Genomic DNA, 21630 nt, shown 5'->3' with positions numbered 1-21630 from the left:
GCTACTACAAATTAAGTAGTTTGTATAATAGTCGCTGTTTAAACTAATTCCATGGTTTACTTTTTATTTGTTGGAATTTGATTTTTCATATTTTATTCTACTTCCCAAGTATGAATATAAAAAAATTGTTGAAACATGAATTTTTATGTAAAATTTAATGAGGAATTCAAATTCGCCATCCAAAATCGTATTCTTAACATCAAAATCCCTAAATTACCAAAATTCAGTCTGAAGGCCAAAAATAAACATTTTCGTATCCGTCGATTAGGCCAAATACCTGATTGTATAAAATGTTCATTGATACATCAAAATAAAACTTCTGATAAATTTTGGCTATCGGCAGACAAACAGACTTCATTTTTGAGCATGATATGAGTCAAGAATCAAGGAAAAGTAGAGGAAAACCATCTTTTATTGACTCATATGATGCTCAATAATGAAGTCTGTTTGCCTGCCGATGACCAAAATTTATCAGAAGTTGTATTTTGATGTTTCGATGAACATATTACAATATTGGCCTAATCGCTGGATACGAACATGTTTATTTTTGGTCTTTGAACTATTTTTTGGTAATTTAGGGATTTTGAGGTTATGAATATGATTTTGGATGACAAATTTGAATTCCTCATCAAATTTTACATAAAAATCATGTTTCAACAATTTTTTTATATCCACCCTTAGGAAGCAGAATAAAATATGAAAAATCAAATTCCAACTCTGATCCATGAGGGGGGGTTGACGCGATATAGTCCATATTGATTGTTAATTTTTGAGGCGTTGCTAAGGCTCAACCACTTGTACTCTTAAATAGTAAAGTTTTCGTTAAAGTATCTATTGTATATAATATGGATTATGTGTAACAGACATTCTATGAATTAAACGCTGTAACCATTTTTGATTTTTTTTGAATTGATGATAATTTAACAAAGAAAAATTCAAAAACGTTTTTATATCAAATTTGGACACAAAAATTTTAAAAAATTCTGTTACATTTGATACAATTATCTTAAAAATTTTGACTTTCTGTTTCACAAAAGTTTAAAGCGAACTAAATTTTACGTATACAAAGTTAGTTTTAAGTGACAAAAATAATTGATACTTTTACAAAACAATTTGAAAATTGTATTTAATTTTTTTGGAAGTATTTTCATTGTCTATTCATATATCGTAATAAAATATTCTTTAGATTCATTTCAGAGAAATAGGGTAATTATAAAATTTTTCTTCTGTCGGTAAACAAAATTTCATCTATATCGGGCGCTGCTACTGGCGAAGTTTCTTCTATATAATGTCATAGTCGAGAAGTTACCATTGAAATCAAGTTTTCAAAAATACTTTATCATTTTATGATTCTGTTGCGATACTTGAATAATTGAATAATTGCTGATAAAGATTTTAACACTACGAAAAAAATCTTCAGGACAGATCCGGCAAAAGTGGATAATTGGCTCAGAAAAAGATATTTTCCAGCCACAGCAAAATTATTGGACTGTATTTTGCTACTAATTTTGCAAAATCATTCTGCTGTGTCAGGAAAATATTTTTTTTTAATCTAATTGTCTACGATTGGTGGATCTACTCGTAAGATTTTTTTCATCGTATACTTACAAGGAAATCTATATAATAACATTCAACAATGTTGGAAAAAACATTATCGACGCTGACTCGACCAAAGTTTAACATGCTTCATACAACATTTTTTTTAAATTATTTGATATGAAAATAAATTCTATCTATCACTATCAGCAAATTAAAATGAAGTTTTGATAAATAATGGTTTTTGTATGAAAATATATACATTCTATATACATAAAACGTGCTTTTCGTAAAGCTCGATCATTTGAACCTTCCAGCTACGCACACTTGAGATACGGGGCGCTAGTGTTTCAAAATTATTTTCACCCCTGTTGCCGTGGTTCCTGTACTTTACTGCTCGATAAGCAGCAGCGTTGGATAGCTAGTATATTTTTTACTCAAGATTATTAATTTATACAGACACAATAGCGCGAACTTGAAAAATTAAAAGTAATCATAATGAGTTAAAGGTTTTGAACACGAAGTAAAGGTGATGTGAAATAGTATGAATGTGAGTCTATAAGAGTTGAATCTATATTGTGGTCTTGGATTGCGTTGGCAAGGTCGTGGGGTGGTTGCCAGTCAACCCAACCCACGACCCAACTGATCGAAAATGAGTCTCTCCCATGAAAATAGCACTTCTGCGATTGTTTGTAAAGAGGTTTTTGATGAAAATTCTCATCCATCGGAGAAAGGTACGCTTGAATTCTTTTCATATTGGAAAAGAATATCTTTAATCATTTATCCAGCTTTGAAATATAGAACGTTTATTTTCTTGAAAGTTCATAAATAATAACCTCAAACCATAAATAACATATTTTAGTCACGAGAAATATTAAAACACCAAGTAAATTTAATAAATATATCAAACTTTCCGTCCGTAATATTAATTAAATAATTATACTACATTGAGAAATTATTGAAAGAGAAAAACAGTATCTTAATAACTCTACTCATCTTGAAGGAGTTGAAAGAATCATCATGTCATCTTTGTTGCATAACTAATGAGTTAATTATCAATTTTTTTCCTCCTTTTAACCTTTAAGGAAATTCATTACTTTTATGTATTGATTATTGGCCACTTTAATTGTATTCAAGCATCATAACCAAGAGTATCAGTAACTTTTTGTATAATAAAATTAATACTTAAGGCCAGTTAAGAAAATTCTGACGTTGTTCAAAAAATTCAAGATTATTACCAACAGCACTAAACAAAAAAGCTTGAACAATTTTCTTGAGAATAGATGGATTTTCTCATTATTTTACTATCGAGTAGCTTCATCGACAATAATAACAGTATATCATGTATATGCGTATACGGTATATATTGAGTGAAGCACACACATGCGCATACATATATACATAAAAATGCATACTTGTGGGGTGGTAGTGCGTGTCGGGTTGGTCGGTTGGCGCGCGTACAAGGAAAATCAATAGAGCCCGCAGTGCGGCAAAAATGTTGTCACTTTGTAACGCAGTTACACAGCAAAACTTGAAAAATAATTGTAGACTGAGTTCGAATATTTCAAATTGAAGCTTATTTTGCATTTGTTGTAAGAAGAAAACAAAATTATGATAGCGTTGGAATCTTCAATAATTTATCGTATTGCTGCAATACGATTCGATATAACTCTTACCAACGTAATACATGATTATTTATCTGTAAAGAAAATAAGCTTGATGAGAAATATTTTATACATTAAATATTCACAAATAATGTCGTTAAAAGATTTGAAGTAAATTGCATTTTTCATGAACATTTTTTTAATAATTGTTTCATTTTAAATGAAAATTCTTCAATATGTAAAAATTGCAATTATAATTCTTAGCTTAAGTCTAAAGTGACTAACTTCTTGTCCACGATGGTATACAAAAAATACACAGCTGACACATATATAATTGACCCCAGAGCTGTCGAGCACCTGCATAGACTTTTTAAAGTGTACATGTTAGTATATGACTGGCTCGTTTTTCTCCCTCTTTATCTCTTGTTATACAAAGAACGAGACGAGTTTCAGTAATAGAATTTTTAAAGTAACCTTTTGAAAAAAAAACTCATGAATTATTTGATGAAGAAAATTTTTTGTGTGCATTAAAATTGAGAGTAAAAGGCCCGATAAATAAAAGATTTAATATTGTTAGATATCGTGACATGTGCTTGGTACACTAGATATGTAGAATATTAAAACAAAACTTAACGATACAAACAAAATTCCTGCATGCGAAAACCATACATTTTTACTTGCCGCAATTGTAGTGATGCTTCTAATAGAATTCGCATTCAAAATTATCATACCCATTAGGGTTAAATATACAAAATTCACTGAATTTCTAAATTATTGATATAGAATTGATAAAGTTTTTGAAATTCTTGAGAACAAAAAATATTATAAATATCTTTTTTAAATATCTTTTTTAAATAAAATATGTTTTCAGAGGTTTTCGATTATGCTCGACGTTTGGGTATCGACCCCGATACAGAACCACATTTGTTGGACTTGGCTCGAGAGGGTTTAATGGCTGCTCTTCCAAAAGGCTGGAGACCCATTTATGATGAAGTATCTAAAAACTACTATTATTACCAAAAATCTACAAAAATAACAACATGGGAACATCCACTTGATCCAGTGTACAAAGACCTTGTGGCTCAGGCTCGTCTCGGTATTGGCCGACGTCGGATCAGCGTCGGTACGCCTGTTTGAATTTTTATTTTATTTTCTTAAAAATTTGCTTTTCTTATTTTCTGATCTTAAAAAGTGCGAGTAATCGTTTTCTTTTATCCTAAATCATTAATTTTAAAAGTGTTAGTTCTTGTAACTGTTTAGATGCAATCTTGTATAAAGTAATTAAAATATCTGATTTATTTTTCAAAAAAGTAATTTCTGGTTAATCATACATTTTTCACATTCTTTATTTTTGTAAAAAATTTTTGTCAATAACATTTTCGTAGTCATTTTTATTACTATTATTATAATTATAAATTAAAAGTGAATTTTATCAAATTAACCTTTTAATTTTTTATATTCATGAAATTTCGGCAAAATCAAGTAAAATTTCACTAAGTTATTAAATAAATTTTTTTAATAAATATTTAGCAGAAAGTGAGAGAATTAGAGATTATTTAAATGTAGAAACTCTTCATGACAAATAAAATTTTAAAGTACACGATAGTTTTATGCCTCACAATGCAGGTACGACTTTGGCCTTTAATAGATATTGTAAACTAAATTAGCACAGCTCTATGCTTTGGAAAGCGAAATATAAAATTAGTTATTGAATAGTTATTGTTATTGATCATACGATTTTTATTTTGTTATTATCTCGAGTATATAACAGAGTAAACTTGTCAAACAATTGTTGTGCATACAGTGGTTTCTGATAATAAGAATAAAATCTTTATGTCAAACAATGTATGTTAGTCAAAGTAGTTTATTTATTCTTAAAATAATAACACTGCCCAAACTCCTAACTTTTTAAAAAATAATTCTTATTGAAAAAATGAATATTTTTTTAGACCTGAAATATTTACTGCTTGACACTGCCAATTTTGCAATTGTCAATTTTTATTTACAATAAAATGTACAGAAACAATTAATATTTTTTTGCAATAAAATATGCTTTTGCTCAGTTCAAACTCAGATCAATCTTTCAATTTAAAAACTTTTAATTCATCATAATCTATTCATTGAATAATTATGAAAACTAGAAATTCTTGTAAGTAAGACTTTTCCGCAGACGATGATACACTGGCTGATGCCGAATCCTCTCGAAGATCAATAGAACCATCAAGAGCTACACCTCCAACGAGTCTCAGTGGCTTACCTCCACCTGGACCTTCAGCTTTAAAATCTCCATCAACTAGAATTCCAATGAAACTTGCACCGCTGAAGCGTCATCGAAGCGAGAGTGGATCAATGATTCCGAGAAGAGCTGAATCTTCTTTAGATAGGTATACTAGAGGTTGGAGAAGCGGAGAATCAGTAGAACCTGAACCACGAAGTAGCAGTGCTAGAGTGTCACTGTCGAGTGACAGAGCATCACGGGATTACACGAATTTAACTTTCAAAGATCCAGAATTTTATGAAAAGCCGAAACTTCTTGAATCCAGTAAGTATCAAGGAATAGTTTCAAATAATTTATATTCAAGTCCTTTGGTAATTTTAAATTTAAATTAAAATTTTTCAAGTTTAAATATTGTTGAATATTTAATCTTATTTATATTTTTATTTATACCTAATTAAATTTACCTTATTATAATATACCGATATTATGCTATTTTAAGAATGTACTCTGATTATTTTATTTGTCATACTCTTTATTATCAAAGCTAAAATTATTCAAAAATATTATTGAAAATTAATAGTTTTGATTATATATTCTCATGAAAATATAAGAGTCTTCAAAGAAACAATTTTGATTACATAAATAAACATTTGAAGCCAGTCATGAATTTTATTTCTTATTACAGATAAAAGAAAAAGTGATATTCGCGATGTCTTAAAACGATCAGAATCTTTAAGTCCTCGTCATGAAAAAGACTGGCATCAGTTGAATATCAAGCTTAGCTCCGAAAATATTATTGATGTTGATAAACTGAGGACTCCTGACACACCAGGTAGTGAATCGGCAGGAACTTCTGGTTTTGGTCAAGCAAGGAGGCAATCTAAAGAGCTTACTCTCAGTGGTGGAGGCTCTATATTTCTGAAGAGTAATCGTAGTCGTGATACAACACCTTGCCAAGATGACAAAAGAACGGAAACGGACTTTCAAATCGCCACCACTAGCAGAGAGGGTGGAGGAGACTCAATTGATGACCTCTGTTCTTCGATAGGTGAAAGACTTAAATCCATTCTGAGGGAACCAAATAGTGAGCACGGTAAAATTCAATTAAAAACATATTATTAATATTACCTGAATTGATTTTTTACTTTTATTAATTCATTCAACTTTTGATTTTATAGATGATAAACCTGTTGAAGAAGAAAGAAAAAGTGTACGTTTTGATCTTCAAAAAGTGGCCATCCAAACAGCAACAACAAAGTTTAACGAAAGTGGTTCAGAAGAGCAAGAAACTGAGGAAAGCGATCCAGATGACGGAGGAGTTGCTTCTCACATGGCAGCCAAACGGGCATCTCTGTTATCGCTTCAGCAAGTTTTGAACCGACCAGGTGGTGTGGATTTCCAGTCAGGTAGGTCCTTTGTAAAAAAGGTTGATATCGAGGCTAATCAAAAGAAAATTATCGGAAAGCGTTTCATCGTAGAAAATGTAACCGAATCAGAACATTTACAACAGCAAGAAAAAAAGTCAATGAACAAATTATCACCAATGACATTGGTAGAAAAAAATCAAAGTATTGATTTAATGTCAAAAAGTGATTTTGATAATGAATTTCGAAAAAATGAAGAAGCATTATTAGACAGCGCAAAGAAATTGGAACAAAAGACCAATAATGGGGATAGCACTCCAAAAACAACTCAAAGTAACATTGATTCAAATCAATTTAAGGCTGAACTTATTCGTAAACATAAACAAGAAATAGATGACTTGAAACAAGAATTAAATGAAAAATTAATTGAAACTCGAAAAATTTTAGAAGAAGAATACTCAAAGCAGCGCCAATCTTTAGAAATAAATATGAAATCTAAATTATTAGAAGTAAAGAAAGATTTAGAACTAAAAGAAGATGAAGAAGTGAAAAAATTAATTGCAGATATGGATGAAGCTAGGGCTGAAAGTTTGAAAAAAATAAAAAGTGAACTTGAAGTATGTTATGAAAAAGAACGTCAAGATATTTTAACAAATCTAAAAGGTGAACTAGACCAAAGAAAACGTGAGTTGTTAGAACTCAGATCTCAAGAGATATCTAAATTAGAAACTGAGCATGAAAAAGGTTTAGGCGAAGACAAACAAATGAAATTACAAGAGATGGAAATTATCAAACATCACAATGAAAAAATTGAACTTTTAAAAAAAGAACTTGATAAAGAATTTGATCAACTTAGAACAGAGTTGCGAGCTCAGCAAAGAGAGAAAATAGCTAAAATAACCGAAGACCATGAAAAATCTCTTGCTGATATTCTTAGAGATTTTAGAGTTGACGTAAGTTACAAATAAACTATTATCGTACAACAGTAGTATTATGAGTTTTACAAATACTCAAACTATTATCTTAATTTATAATTTAGGAAGGTCTTGCGAGAAAAGTCTACAAGCAACGTCTGGAAGAAGTTCGTGCAGATTATTCGAAGGATATCGAAAATGAATTGAAAAAGCATCACGATACTGCCAATCGGCAAGAAAATGTTGAATTTGAAAAAATTAGATGCGAAAAAAGATTAATTGAAGATAAATACAATACTCTAAAAGAAAAATATTTGAAACTCAAAAAAGATATGCGAGCGGCAATTGAAAAAAGAAATAGACGAAAAGAGTTGGCGCAGGCAAATGCAACTGCATCGGAAACTGAAATATCCACATCAGCTAAGACGAGAACGGAGCGAACAGAGTCCTTGGATCAAAAGTTAGTTCAATTTTATTGAAATATATCTATCGAAGTCCATAAGAGCTAATTGTAACTTTTATTTTTATTGGCAATCATTAGCAGTCATATATTCTACTTATGAATTAAAAAAATTTTTTTCATTTTGCTATTCAGCACAATGTATGTAAGTAATTTAAAAAGATTAGTTAAAGAACTTAGTTTTATTATACAACAGAAAACCAATCCCAAAAAATATTCTTAGATGAAAACGAGTACTTAAATAATCGATGATCAAGTAGTTTATTCCATGTATAATTTAGGAATACATCTATTTTGAAACTTTATTTTGGAATTTAGTGTTTTTTACGCTGGTGTCACTGTACTATGATTTCTAGTAATCCGGCATCACTATTTATTTATTTCATGAATTAGACAAATTTAAAAAGATGGAATAGTTTCTGACATTATCTTTTTTGTGTAAATATGTTTTGCTTCACTGTTATTTTTCATCCTAGCTGCGAACCAATACATTAATCACAATAATATAGACGTGATAAGCACCGCCATTCTTTCAAACATTAAATGGTACTTTCACGGTTCTTTTATTCTTTAAGAAATACGTTAGTATTACATTGAAAGAATTTTATGAATAAATTGTAAATTTTACTTTATGAAATCAAATTAGTCAAATTAGGTAAATGAAACCGTGATAGTGCTATATTCATCTTCATAATATATTTCCTAATATATGTGGCTATAGGCCCTAATTTTCACTGCAGATTGCTGTTATCAAAGACAAACTCCATGTCCAAAGAAAGTTTGGGAGGCTCAAATGCAAACTCGATGAAGGAACAGACGCTATCGGATCCTCTACAATGTGAAAATCTATCTCATAAAAGTCAGTCGTTAAAATTTGAGTCGGATGATACTACGACGTGTAGCGAAACTACTTCAAATTTATTGGCAATAGGTATAAAGAAAAAAAAATGCTTAACTAAAAAAACGAGCAGTGGGTCAAACAAAATCAATAATAATATGACAGATAATCCTGTTGAGAATATAAGGAAACAACTCGAGCAACTTGAAGATATTGGTGATCATTTACCTACCAACGATACAGCCTATACGGTTCGATATCCATTTCAAGATAAATGTAAATTTGTTTTTTTTTTGTTTCTATATTATTTCAAGTTAATAGAAAATGCTTGATTTGAGTTATTTTTTTAGCACCAACGAACGTATCTTCAGAACTAGAATTTTTTAGACATAGAATACACGTCGAAAGAGACTCAGTGAAAAGAGCTCGAGAGGCACTAAGACAACAGAGAAGTGCTTTTCAGAGTAGACAGAAGGCCTGGAAACAGCACAGTGTCAGAGCTACTCTCGAGCAGATTGTTAAAGTAAGCTTTTCCACATTTAATTATTATACCTAGAATAAAATGGTGTTTAATAAAACGGCTTTTTAATGCCCAAAAATTAGTACTTTCCACGTAATTTCAAATCGTATCATTTCATCTTGAATTTAAATGAACCGTATTAAAACGGTAAATGGTAATTTTTTACATAGGAAGAGCGTGAATTGTCTGATATGGAGATAAGCTTGCACCGAACCCGCAGTCTCTTGGGCGAAAAAGTTATTCATCTGCGACATTTAGAGCAGTCACTGGAGCGCGTAGCAAATACAAAACGGAATGAGAATGACATGCAACAGATAGCCCTGCAGCAACAACAGCCGACCAAGAACGACGAGATCACATTAAGTGATATGTCAAGCGCAAGCAGCGGTTTTAGCTCGAATGAGCTGGGCTCGGATACATTTATCGGTATAGTCTCAAAGCTTTTTTTGCGCCTTTATTAGAAAATTCTTTGTTTATTGTCAAACGTAGACTTCCTTACTTTTTTGTAAATTTTAAAAACGAAGATCGATTAAATTTTAAAAGAATTCATAAGCGTTGGGGGGCACCGCTTGCTTTCATTTATATCATACAAAATCAGACTACTCGCAAAACTTAAGACAAAATACTGTATCATTATCAAGAATCAACGGAAATCATAGCGAGCCTGGAAAATCTTAACTCTGAAATCCGCGAGATATGGGGCGTTTTGAACAAGCGCCAAGACAATACTATACCTCCACCGCCGAATTTCATGTCATGGTTCCCATATCAGCATTTGGCTCCGCAATCAGTACCTGTAATAGGTAAGATTTTTAAAAATATTTATCTCAACCTCATACGAATAATTCATTTAGAAAAATGTTCATCAACATTTAGCAGCGGCAAGTTTTTGTATAATAATAACTGACTTTCGTGGTAGTTTAATACGGTTGTAAATGTTGATATTTTTATTTTTATTTTTTTTGTAATCATCTGTACCTTGAAATGTTTTTTCTTTGATTTTTATTAATAAATTAATAAGTATTACTGTAGAACGCATGTTACATAAATATCATTAGAGAAAGTAAAATCGATCTAAGTCGATACTTTTATTCCTTTGTAAAAACCGATGAATTTGTTTTCTACCAAATTATAATGCTTTTAATATGTATTATGTCCAGTAATTTATTTGTTTGCAGTATATAAAAAACTCAGCACTCAGCATTGTTCAATTTTTTAAAATTAAATCAAATCTATCATAATGTATATATATTTTATTTATTTTTAGAGTTTTTCGAATGCACAGTATTTTTTCAAAAAGTGGCTATTTGGAAGCCAAAATAATCCTTCACATTATTCTACTACAAAACTTAGATACATCATAACATACAACACTCTTACATTAAAGTAAGCGTCAATAATATAGAAATAATATAAGGGCTAGCATAGACATAGACTCTACTTTGCATGGTGTACATTTTAAGGAGGTACCTCCGACTACTACTCTAGTCAAGTTTTCGTAGTCGCTCGTATGATAGAAATAACTAGAACTAACCTAACTAAAAAAGTCCCTAGGCAGGCGCGTCTGCTCGTTGTTAGCAATTTCGCATACTACATTGATTAGCTTTTGTATGCAGGTTATGTCGCTCGTTTACTGACGCCCGAGATTTGCACTGAATATCACTAAAATGTTCATTCATATATAGTTTTCAATTAATTGCTCAGTACTCGTGTAGTGAAAGTTTACAAAACTTTAACACGAGGTACTGTGATAGTTCATTGAAGGGCTCAAAAAGTTTCACGCAAATCCGTTTTGTAAATTATGAGATATGCCAAAATTATCGCCATTTGCATCAGAAACAATGTTAAAATGTTTTACTCATACCTATTAAACTAAGTAGTGAAATTACACCAAATTTTAACAGTGCATTCCTATTATAAAAATGAGCATGTTCGCATAATTTGGTTTGATTCCGTTTTGTAATTCTTCGACGGAGGTACCTCCTTAAGCTGAATTAAGTGCCTTACAATGCACATACATGGATTATTTTGACTGCCTCATAGACACCGAAGAGACTATTTCGGAGATAAATTTGTACCAGAATTTATAGAATTTCGTACAGGAAAATGAAAATTTTTCAGCGAAAACTAGGGTTGTTTAGGTTTATTCAGAGTTTCGTTTAGCAATTTTTCAATTTTCTTCCTAAAAATGAAAAATTTCATTTACAAATTTCTCCTGAATAGCCAGTTCCAGATAGACACTCTCATTATTTTACTGACTTGCACAAAAATTAGAAGCTTTTAATTAAAAGTTTAATCTAAAATTATTTGTTATACAGGCTTCGGAACACCAAATATTCAATCAAATATTTTATCTCAATTGACGGCTAACCACCCTCCAGGAACGACCCAGAATATCATTGCTCAATATGGACCATCGAGTGGGTTCAGCACAAGCGTCAGTACAATTGAAGGTGCAACTAGTTCAAATCTCTCGGAAAGAACAAGAAATCTAAAAGACTGGTTGCGTCAGGCACGCGTTGAAACATCTGATATTGTTAGTTCTAGTCAAGCGACACTGTGATTGTAAAGCATTCGATAGTCAAATAGTTCTTCGAAAATGAAATATCGAAATTCTGAATTAAAAACGGGGATATTGTGGCCTAAAGTGTACTTTTAAAAGTTATAATCATCCTCTCATTGTGAAGCAGATTATGTAATTACTGTAAATTCTGTTTCAATAGAATCATATGAATTCAATTTTGTGATTATCATCAAATTGTGATTACTTGATAATTTTTCATGTAATTGTGAAAAATTATGATTGATCCATTATTATCCTAATATTAGTAAAAAAATAATTATTCATTCACGAAAATTTCGTGTTACTCGTGAAATTATTCTATTTTCGATTTTTATGTCAATGTTATTTCCTCAGACGAATTTGAAATGTGATAAATATGATTGTTCAAGTACATTTAACAACCACCTCATGCATGTCTTTAATAAAAACATCTAAGTACTCGTCGTTATAATTCAAGATTTTTTAATTACTCTTGGATGAAGATATGTATATAATTTTATTTAATCCTGTGCGACACAGATAATAATACTCTAGCCTCACGTTTTTGAGTGAAGAGCTTATCATACGTCGTAATAAGTATGTGACAATTTTTGTAAATAGTACAAATTACATTTTTTACTTGTTTGTGATATTAAAATAAACGTGAAATGTTATGAATTTATCACAGCATCATTTTTCCTTTACTTTAAATCGATATGGTAACGTTGAAAAGATGAAAAAGGTGCTAAGAATTGTTTTCAATTATGATGTATAAAAAATGACTTAAACCGACATTGATTCAAATAATGCAATCATAGTTATTAAAATAATATTTCATATGCCACTTAAATTTTGAAATTAAGATACTCTTAGAAAAGTAGAACAATTTTTATACGTCATTATCATTCTTGATATTTGACAAAGTTATAGGAGTTAGATGAATCAAAATAATAACGACGTATATATTCGTATAGTAAACTTTAAACGAAAAAGTATTGGCAGCTCAAAAGAATAAATACAAGCGAAATGATAATGAAAATACGTTTTACACAAAAATGAACTTGTCTTATTTAAGTAATTAATAATTTGAGTGTAAACGTTCGTAAAACTTTCTAATGATTTATCGATAATTAAATTAAATTTTTTTTCATGGAAGTTACAATGATATTTGTTTCTCTTGCTATTTTGTAAAATATGCATGTTTTAAATTTATTGATACTTGTAGTCAAGTAATACTTAAAACTGTGAGGCCAAATTAATGAGCATAAAAAATTAAAAGCTTATGTTGATTTTAATTTTAATAATTAAAGTGCAAATGTTCACGAATGTTGTTAAATGTATGTGAAAATACGCAAATAAAGAATATATATTCAACAAAAAAAGATTTTTAATTGCAAAAATAAATCATTGAAGCAGCATCTTTGCTTGATAATCGATACTGAAATTTATAGTTTTATCATGAAATATTTTTATCTGTATAAAATTTATTTTATTGCTAAATTCAGTTCAAATGATTTTTCAGTTTACATATTTTGATTATAATAATATGTAATCTTGTTGACAGACTTTATATTTACTATCGCAATTATCAAAGTGAGTTTCAAATTCTTCTCTAGAAGGAAGCCACGATATAATATCAATTTTACTATTTTTTGGATTACTTCTTATAGATTTTTGAGCAGCCCAAATGATTGGTGAAATTTTGCATATTAAAAGTTGTATACATTTTGTGTTATAACCATCGAGACTGTCAACTAACTGATTTGGCAACTTATCATCTTCAGCTTGCTGCAGTAAACGCTGAAACTGAAAAATAACTATCAACTAAATAGTATATTATGATACGTGTAACTTAAGCAGGTCATTATTGCACGGCTTGGTTAGCACCCGAGCGAAGCGAGGGTGCTAGTGCCGTGGTAAGAGTGGGCTACTTGAGTCATAAGTATCGTATGCATTTTTATAGCATTGTGCTAAATTCACATTTAGGCCCCCTTTGTCGAGATATAAGGTGCTCATAATAGCGTCGCGATGCAATAATGAGCAGCATAAATCACGGCAAAGTGTGCCTTAAACGTGAACTTTAGACACGCAGTGCTATAAATAATACTGATATTTACCTGCATTATTTCAAAATTATAATAAGCTTACCTTTTCATTTTTTTTCTCGACAATTAAATGGATTGGATCTATGGAATCATCAGAAATTTTATTTACATTTTCTTTTATTTTTGGGGTCAGTTTGAAAAGTTCTCCAATCTATAAGTATCACTTGAAAATTCAAGGTTTTTATAATATAATAAGTATGAAAATTTCATAATTTACCAATTGAGCAAAATAAATGATGCTATTTACTGCGACGGCTGTAATTTTCCTTGGATCTAGCCCTAAAAGTTTGAAAATCGTTGATATCACATCGGCTGGTTCAAAAGATTCTGCTTTTGGTTTTTCGTCAAAGTCGGCAGTATCGCCTCTTTGGCTTAAGGTTTTTTTTGAATTTAAACTTTTCGAAACAAGATCAGCTATATCGCGAGCCGTTTCTAGATAACTTTTTGCATTTAAAAAACCTGTTTTAAGTTTATCTAAAACTCCTGTGGAAATATACAATAATTTATATTATTAAAATATTTTTGAAATTATAAATAATATTTAGGTGATCAAAGTTTTAAAAATGCCTTGACTTTGGCCAAAACCATAGACCAATGATAATACAAAATACATGTAAAGAATATTTGAAAGATATGACATGTTGAGTACAAAGAATGCGCTTCTACTAAAACTTAAATAATATTAGAAATATGTGAAACGTGCTCCTTTCATGACAAAGGATAATTTATAATTACGAAGTATTTTATCTTTATCTTTAAAAAATAAAAATGCCAACCAGTCCCGGTTTAGCACTCATTATCAGTCGCTCTGTTAACCATGCGAATATCCTAAAAGTCAAGCTCTCGTACGCATCCTTTGTAATATTATTTTCTCCTTAGATGATAGAGAAGTTCTGTTTTGTGCATTTCGTATATACTCTATGATTGTAACCGAAGTGTATTGTTCATGCTTTCATATTAAATAAGAAAAATGTTCTGGCAGAATAATATTGCCACTTTTTTTTTTAAATCTATTCTAATAATTCATCCATTAATAACATATTCATCAAACTTAACAAATGTTAATTACTATTTGGATGAAGTAAGAAGTTTGAGTGAATTACCTTTAGAAAAATTAATCAAAATTAAATCTTCTTTCACTAATGCAGGTATAATATTTTTATATATTAGTATAAATTTTAAATATTTACAATAAAGTGTATACGTTCAACAAGGAAAAAGTAAAATATTTCATATTATATAGGATTCAATGAGCGTAATTATAACAATCAGGATGAAACAGCATTATCATTGTCGTCGCCAATTGCTTTACCACTAAAAAGAATTGGTGACAGCACACCAATGCGGCGGTACGAAGAATGGGATGAAAAGGGCAAAGACTCCAAAATATCGAAAATATTTCAATTAACTGTCACTGTTCTTTCATTTCTCGCTTTTGGAGGTTACTTGTTAACGCTCATTATTACTGCTATAAAGCGCAATCAAAATAATTCAACCCAAGGGAATGTAATAGTGTTGTCGGTGAGATTATTTGAATTAGCCACTTGCATTTTTAATATGAAACTATAACTGTTTTTTTCAATTTAAAAATAATCAACATTTTTTAGGGGTTACAAAATCTACAAAAGGTAAAACGACCTAAGCGCAAAATTTTTATTTATAATCTCGAGGACAATAATTATGAAATCGATAAAATGTATAGAGGAATGATTATGTTGTCTTCCGCATACAACAAATATTATCGTTAAAAATATTGAAATGAAAAATAAACACTTCTGATGAAAATTAACATTTCATTACTTCATTTAGATTTATCTGAAATTGTAAGTGAAATATACTTTTCAATCATATAATAATTTATAGATTATTTCCATCACAAAAATATCAAATACACAAATATCTTTTACATTAGATTTAAAATTCAACGTGTACATTTTATAATTACTTTTCTATCTACGTGCATCATTATGTATTTTCAACTTCAAATACTTGAAAGGGACAATTTTTTATAAGCTAAAAAAAGGTTCAATAAATTTTGAGGTCATTTAATGTTTATACAAAAATGATTAACCCTAATAATTTTACATTTAGCGCGGTATTTTTACCACGTGCCAAAAAAATTGGATAAAAAAATTCATGTCTTGATTGTATTAATGATGGCCCGCCGAATGTTGGGTCATGTAAGATAATGCAGTGTTGTGAACCGAACATGAGTCAAATCTAGACTTCTTTCGTCATAATTTACTACATCAAACTGATAAAATTTTATTTTTATTAGAATACCAAATTTTTATCGATGTTTTTTGAACGTATAGAATTGAAAGGTCAATCCCATATGATGTCATTTTTTAAATCTCAACGGCTACGTCACTCAAATGATAAACGTCACTCTTGAGATAAACGTCTCTATTGAGATAAACGTCTTTAGTATGATAAACGTCACAAGTATGATAAACGTCACTATCCAATTTGCTCTTCTTATTTATTCAATTTTAATAGGTTTCATGCATAATTGTTAATAACAGTTGGCTCATAATCGCAATTTGCAAAACTGTAAAAAGTTATTTCCATAACATTATCGTACAATTTTCTGAAATAATTGATCCGTACAAATTCAATTTTTTTCATTAATCGCATTCAGTGTATTGCCATTTAAGTTTTACAATATTTATAAAATAGTGTTAGAAACAATTAAAATTTAAAATAATTAAAGTTACTAAATACCTATAGTTATATTCGGTACATAATTATCAATAAAAGTGTACAGTTTGCAAATTTATTTTCAAAAATGCTATTCTTGACAACAACATATATTGGATGTTTATTTGAGTAACAGTTCAGCAGAATGAATTTTCAAATGCTTTGCGCTCCACAAGTGGACACCCTCCACGTGTATTTCAAGAACCAATAGGAAAGTTCTTGAATCTTTTTCGACAGATTAAGCAGTTCAGTCTCAATTCTCATCGGAAGCTGATGTAGTTTAATCTTAGGATAGTGTTTGGTCGATTTAATCACTTTAAAAAAATTTTTACGTTGTTTTGAACTTAAACTAGAAAACTAAAAATAATTTAGCTACAGTGTTAAATGTTAGTAATAAAACCAATTCTATCAAATTGTAATGAAAAAAAGTTAATAATTTTTAAAGAATTGGGTTTCGAATTTAATTGATAATGACACCTCAACGAAAAGAAAACCATTTGAGTTTTGGTATTGATCAGATATTGTCGGATCGATTCAACTCAGAAAACTACTGCAAATTTCAAAATTGTTGTCAAAATAACTTGAACATTTCTAGGCATGCAAGTGAATATTATTTTTCCCGATCAAAACATGATATGAATGACAATTATGCACCTAATTATCAAGTTTTTCAAAACAATGAATCGAGCTCCTTATTTTTTCACTCTAATTTGATTCACCACGCACTGGATTATTCTAGAGGTGTTTTTACAAATTGTGGAAATATTATCAAGCCAGCGCCGATACGTTTCGTGACTACAGGTAAATCCAAAACTTATATTTCTTTATATAACTGTGACTATTTTTTAATATTCATAATTAGCACGTACAGTAAAATTTTGAGTCTGTAATACTTTTTTACGTTATAATAATTCATATAAAAATAAAAAATTTCAAGTACAAAGCAACTTTATACAGGTCTCATGAGTTCAAAAATTCATTATAGTGCATGAGATGATCTGAAAAGAAGCAAAGGGGGAAATATTGTATACTTCTGCGAACTTTTAAATAAACACGAGGCATGCAATTTTAGGGAAGTGAAATTTGCTTTTACTAACATTTAGTTGTTCAAATATACACTTTGAGAATGCTTTGAAGAGTTTGAATTTCATAATTCCCCTGATTAGCACCGCGTAAAAAACAAGTTTGAAGAATATTTATTTATGAGGAATTGTAAATATTTTTATAATTTTTACATTCGATGAAAATTATTTTATACTATAAAAAATGTTCATCATTGATTCAATTGTAAAATTTTTCCTAATTTTATATTTTCAATCGTAGTTACGTCGTCTGTAAAATCTTGCGAACAGATTGAAAATAATAATAATAATTCAAGACGCAAGTCATGGTCAAGGGCAGTATTTAGCTCGTTACAACGTAAAGGATTAGAGAAAAGGTTTATCATTCAAAAGTATATAACTAAGCCTGACAGGAGACAACTGGCTGGAACTTTGGGGCTCACAGATGCTCAAGTAAGATCAATTTGTAAATCCACATAATAATTTTGAGTCGATATATTTTTTTTTTATTCAAGTACAAATTAAAAACATGAATCACCCAAAAGTACAATTTTTTTAAGATGTAAGTTTATTAAACTTTAAAAAAAATTTCAGGTAAAGGTGTGGTTTCAGAATCGACGAATGAAATGGCGACAAAAAATACAAAAAAAGCAACATATTGAAATGCAGCAGTTTGAAAATGTTTCGAATCTCACTGTTTCGATTCCAAGTTACAAAGATATATCAAATAAACTGCAGTCCACAGATAATTGAAAAAAAATTTTTCGAACGATTGAATGAATTAATCAATAACGAATTGAATCGATGTTTTTAAAATGTAAATAAATAGCCTTATACTAAGAGAACATCCTTAGTGTAAAGTTTAAAAAAGTTGAAAATATGACGTGTTATAATAATTTTATGCATAATTTTATATACTTTTAAAAATAATTTATAGTCTAATGTACAATAAAAAAATGTTTCGATAGAATGTTGCTATGGTAACGCTTGATCTTTCTCGTAGACTCATGTGTATTGATGAACTGATTGATTCGTAGAAAAGATATTTATAAAATCAATAACATATAAGTTTTCGTATATAAATGTAATAATTTTATCTTTAATCGATATCAAATCCAATAAATCATAATTTGAAATATTTATTATACCCATTATTAAAATGTTACTATCAAATTGTTTAAAATATTTTGTGTGTCAGCGCTTATGGATATTACCGAAAAATAGGTTACATATTTGCATATGTAAGTTTTCTAACCCTGCAACGGCTGTTGAGAAAAAACCTGAAATTAAAGAAAATAAGACTAATACGATCGGTAAATTTGGATTTTATACGTACTTAATTGATAGCATACATTCGAATTTTTCATTTTTTGTAGAAGATAGATTAACTTCTGATCATTCACAAATATCACCTCATCTTCACTCGTCTTCAACGGTGATAGCACCAGTGATGCTGCAACCTTACGAATCAGATTTATCGGTGAAAGTAGCTGATGATTTAATAACAGAAAAAAGTCCGTTATCATTCGATCATGTACCTGGACCGGCAATTCTTAAACTGTGGTATAAATATTGGAAATACGTACCCTTGTTTGGTACACAATTATTTCATAGCGTACTCATCAATCGTCTTACAGAAGGTACAATTTTACATCGTTTGGTTATTTTTATTATCACTACAGAATAATTTTCTACTTGTTATAGGTAACTTATGGAATCGCAATTCAACACCTTTACAATATTTATTTAATCAATACGGACCGATTGTTCGGTTAGGAGGTCCTTTATTAAATGATATCGTTTTAATTCACAGGTATACCTGAAAATATTCATCAAGAATATTGAATCTTTTAAGTTCATACATTTTTTAATTTTTGTTTGTATTTTCATTAGACCAGAGCACATTTCTAAAGTTTTTGATGAAGAAGGCGAAATGCCGACTAGAAGTGGCATTGATATTTTACAACATTATCGTCTCAACCATAGGCAATATCGATTTTCAGGACCCTTCTGCACGTAAGTTTCCAGAAGTACATGATTTGAATCATTGAATAGTAATCGTTAATGAAAGCATTAGTAAAATTATACTTTTGTATGATAAAATTTGCAAATATTCAGAAAGATTAAAATGAATAATGTATCATCACTTTTTCATGATTATTCTTTGAAGTCAAGGACAAGAAAGTTTGAAATGGATTGAAACCAAAAAGTCATTGAGAGCTCCCATTGCAGAACAATTAAAAAATCAATTCAGAAAGTTAGATAAAAGCTGCAATGAATTTGTATCCAGAATTCGACAAATAAAAAATCGTCAAGATGAGGTAACAATTACTTTAGTTCAAATTGGTAATTTCATTATTTAAAAACATTATAATCTTAGGCCATTGTAATCTTAGGTGCCCGATAATTTCAATTCTGAGTTAGCCAGATGGGGCGTGGAATGTTTTTGGATTTTGATGATTAACAAACAAATTGGATTCCTTAATTCAGCGGGCTATGAAGAAAACTCTGAGCCCACAAAATTTATCAAAGCGCTAATGAATGCTCAGCTTTATTTAAGCCGCTGCGAAAATGGATTTCAATTCTGGCGATTTATGGATACACCTTCGTCCAAGAAACTGTTTGACGCTTGTGATGTGATTGATGGGTAAAAAGCTTTACTGAAAATGTGTTTAAACTTTTTGAGTTGATCGGAAAAATTAATATTAAAATAATAATTTGTATAGGATTATTGGAAAGTACATACGTTTTGCACAAACTAGCCAACAATATGATTCAGCTTTGAAATTGGAAAATGAAAACTATATTAATTCGACTATTTTAGAAACTATGTTGATCAAACATAATATGAACCCCAATGAAGTATCCACTTTATTGATGGATATGGTTATCCTTGGCGTATTGGCGGTGAGTTAACTATTGCAATACTTAAAGCAAAAGTTAATATGGAATACTTTCATTTGCAGACAACAAATAGTTTGTCATTCTTATTATATTATTTGTCAAAAAATCCTCGAGTGCAAAGAAATTTATATCACGAAATCATATCCAAAACCGCAAATGATTTAATTTTAGAAAAAAAAACGTTTGATGAAATGCCTTATTTGAATGCTTGCATTAAAGAGTGTTTAAGGTAAAAAAATTGCTTCAAGTCTGAAGTCTGATAATCTCATAAAATAATATTTTCCAAAAGACTTAGGCCACCTTTTCCATATCTTACTCGTTTACTGTCCAAATCCATTTCCTTGCACGGTTACACTATACCAAAAGGCGTAAGTTTTAAACAAATTTTTTTCGCTCATGCAGGCTCGAATTCAACAAAAAAATGTTAATTTCAGACTTATTTGATAATGGCCAATCAATTATCATCTCAAAGAGAAGAAAATTTTGAAGATTCTGAAAAGTTCAGACCCGAGAGATGGATGACAGATAATGTTTGCCATCCTAAAAATAGCTATTTACCTTTCGGAAAAGGATTAAGATCTTGTATTGGAGAGGACATGGCTAAAATAGAGATGATGTTACTTATAACAAAGGTATACTTTTAAATAAAGTTTAACATATAAAAATTGTATGTACGATACAAAATATTTTGCGTTTCAGATTTTGCTCGAATACCGGATTGAATATGATTATGGTGACATTCACAGTAATATGCTGATGATGAATGTACCTTCAAAACCTCTAAGATTTCGATTTATTGAAAGAGATGAGTGTAAAAACTGAACGTATGGTTTGTTGTTAAATTACAACTTTTTCTTAATTTAA

At 29.8% G+C, this 21630-nt stretch overlaps 5 protein-coding genes across 9 annotated transcripts; 4 read left to right on the top strand and 1 right to left on the bottom strand.

Annotated features, from left to right (window-relative positions):
* The first annotated feature begins 1924 nt into the window (after positions 1-1924).
* Positions 1925-12674, top strand: LOC106655920 (centrosomal protein of 164 kDa). Of its 5 annotated transcripts, XM_023459066.1 has the most exons (12): positions 1925-2270; positions 4012-4263; positions 5299-5682; positions 6044-6451; positions 6537-6764; positions 6837-7675; positions 7762-8096; positions 8837-9210; positions 9285-9457; positions 9625-9880; positions 10096-10257; positions 11773-12674. In XM_023459066.1, exons 1-12 carry the CDS (start codon positions 2189-2191, stop codon positions 12015-12017), a joined length of 3738 nt encoding a protein of 1245 aa, XP_023314834.1. In that variant the 5' UTR covers positions 1925-2188; the 3' UTR covers positions 12018-12674. The 5 variants fall into 5 exon arrangements, with proteins under 5 accessions (XP_023314834.1, XP_014232012.1, XP_023314833.1 ...); XM_014376526.2 differs by having other exon boundaries at positions 5311-5682; positions 6537-7675; XM_023459065.1 differs by having other exon boundaries at positions 6537-7675.
* An 858-nt stretch (positions 12675-13532) lies between these two features.
* LOC106655905 lies at positions 13533-14741 on the bottom strand. The gene is made up of 4 exons (XM_014376505.1): positions 14669-14741; positions 14319-14584; positions 14145-14252; positions 13533-13796 (listed from the first exon to the last, which is right to left on the bottom strand). The coding sequence occupies exons 1-4, from the start codon at positions 14739-14741 to the stop codon at positions 13533-13535; spliced, it is 711 nt and encodes a 236-aa protein (XP_014231991.1).
* A 587-nt stretch (positions 14742-15328) lies between these two features.
* Positions 15329-15849, top strand: LOC111693682 (the record flags this gene model as incomplete). The annotated part of the gene is made up of 2 exons (XM_023459078.1): positions 15329-15622; positions 15709-15849. Coding segments are annotated over 2 exons (435 nt in total), but the record flags the coding sequence as incomplete, so codon positions are not given.
* Positions 15850-16476: 627 nt separating this feature from the next.
* Positions 16477-18615, top strand: LOC106655904 (homeobox protein DBX2-like). Its single transcript, XM_014376504.1, has 3 exons — positions 16477-16546; positions 18125-18315; positions 18457-18615. The coding sequence occupies exons 1-3, from the start codon at positions 16477-16479 to the stop codon at positions 18613-18615; spliced, it is 420 nt and encodes a 139-aa protein (XP_014231990.1).
* A 760-nt stretch (positions 18616-19375) lies between these two features.
* LOC106655903 (cytochrome P450 CYP12A2-like) lies at positions 19376-21588 on the top strand (the record flags this gene model as incomplete). The annotated part of the gene is made up of 10 exons (XM_014376503.1): positions 19376-19502; positions 19567-19675; positions 19756-19878; positions 20033-20183; positions 20259-20509; positions 20589-20769; positions 20829-20995; positions 21056-21134; positions 21201-21398; positions 21466-21588. Coding segments are annotated over 10 exons (1509 nt in total), but the record flags the coding sequence as incomplete, so codon positions are not given.
* Positions 21589-21630: the final 42 nt, after the last annotated feature.

Source organism: Trichogramma pretiosum, unplaced genomic scaffold (assembly GCF_000599845.2).
Source record: "Trichogramma pretiosum strain Unisexual culture from Peru unplaced genomic scaffold, Tpre_2.0 scaffold54, whole genome shotgun sequence".
Lineage (NCBI taxonomy): Eukaryota > Metazoa > Arthropoda > Insecta > Hymenoptera > Trichogrammatidae > Trichogramma > Trichogramma pretiosum.
This window is presented reverse-complemented; position numbering and strand designations above follow the sequence as displayed.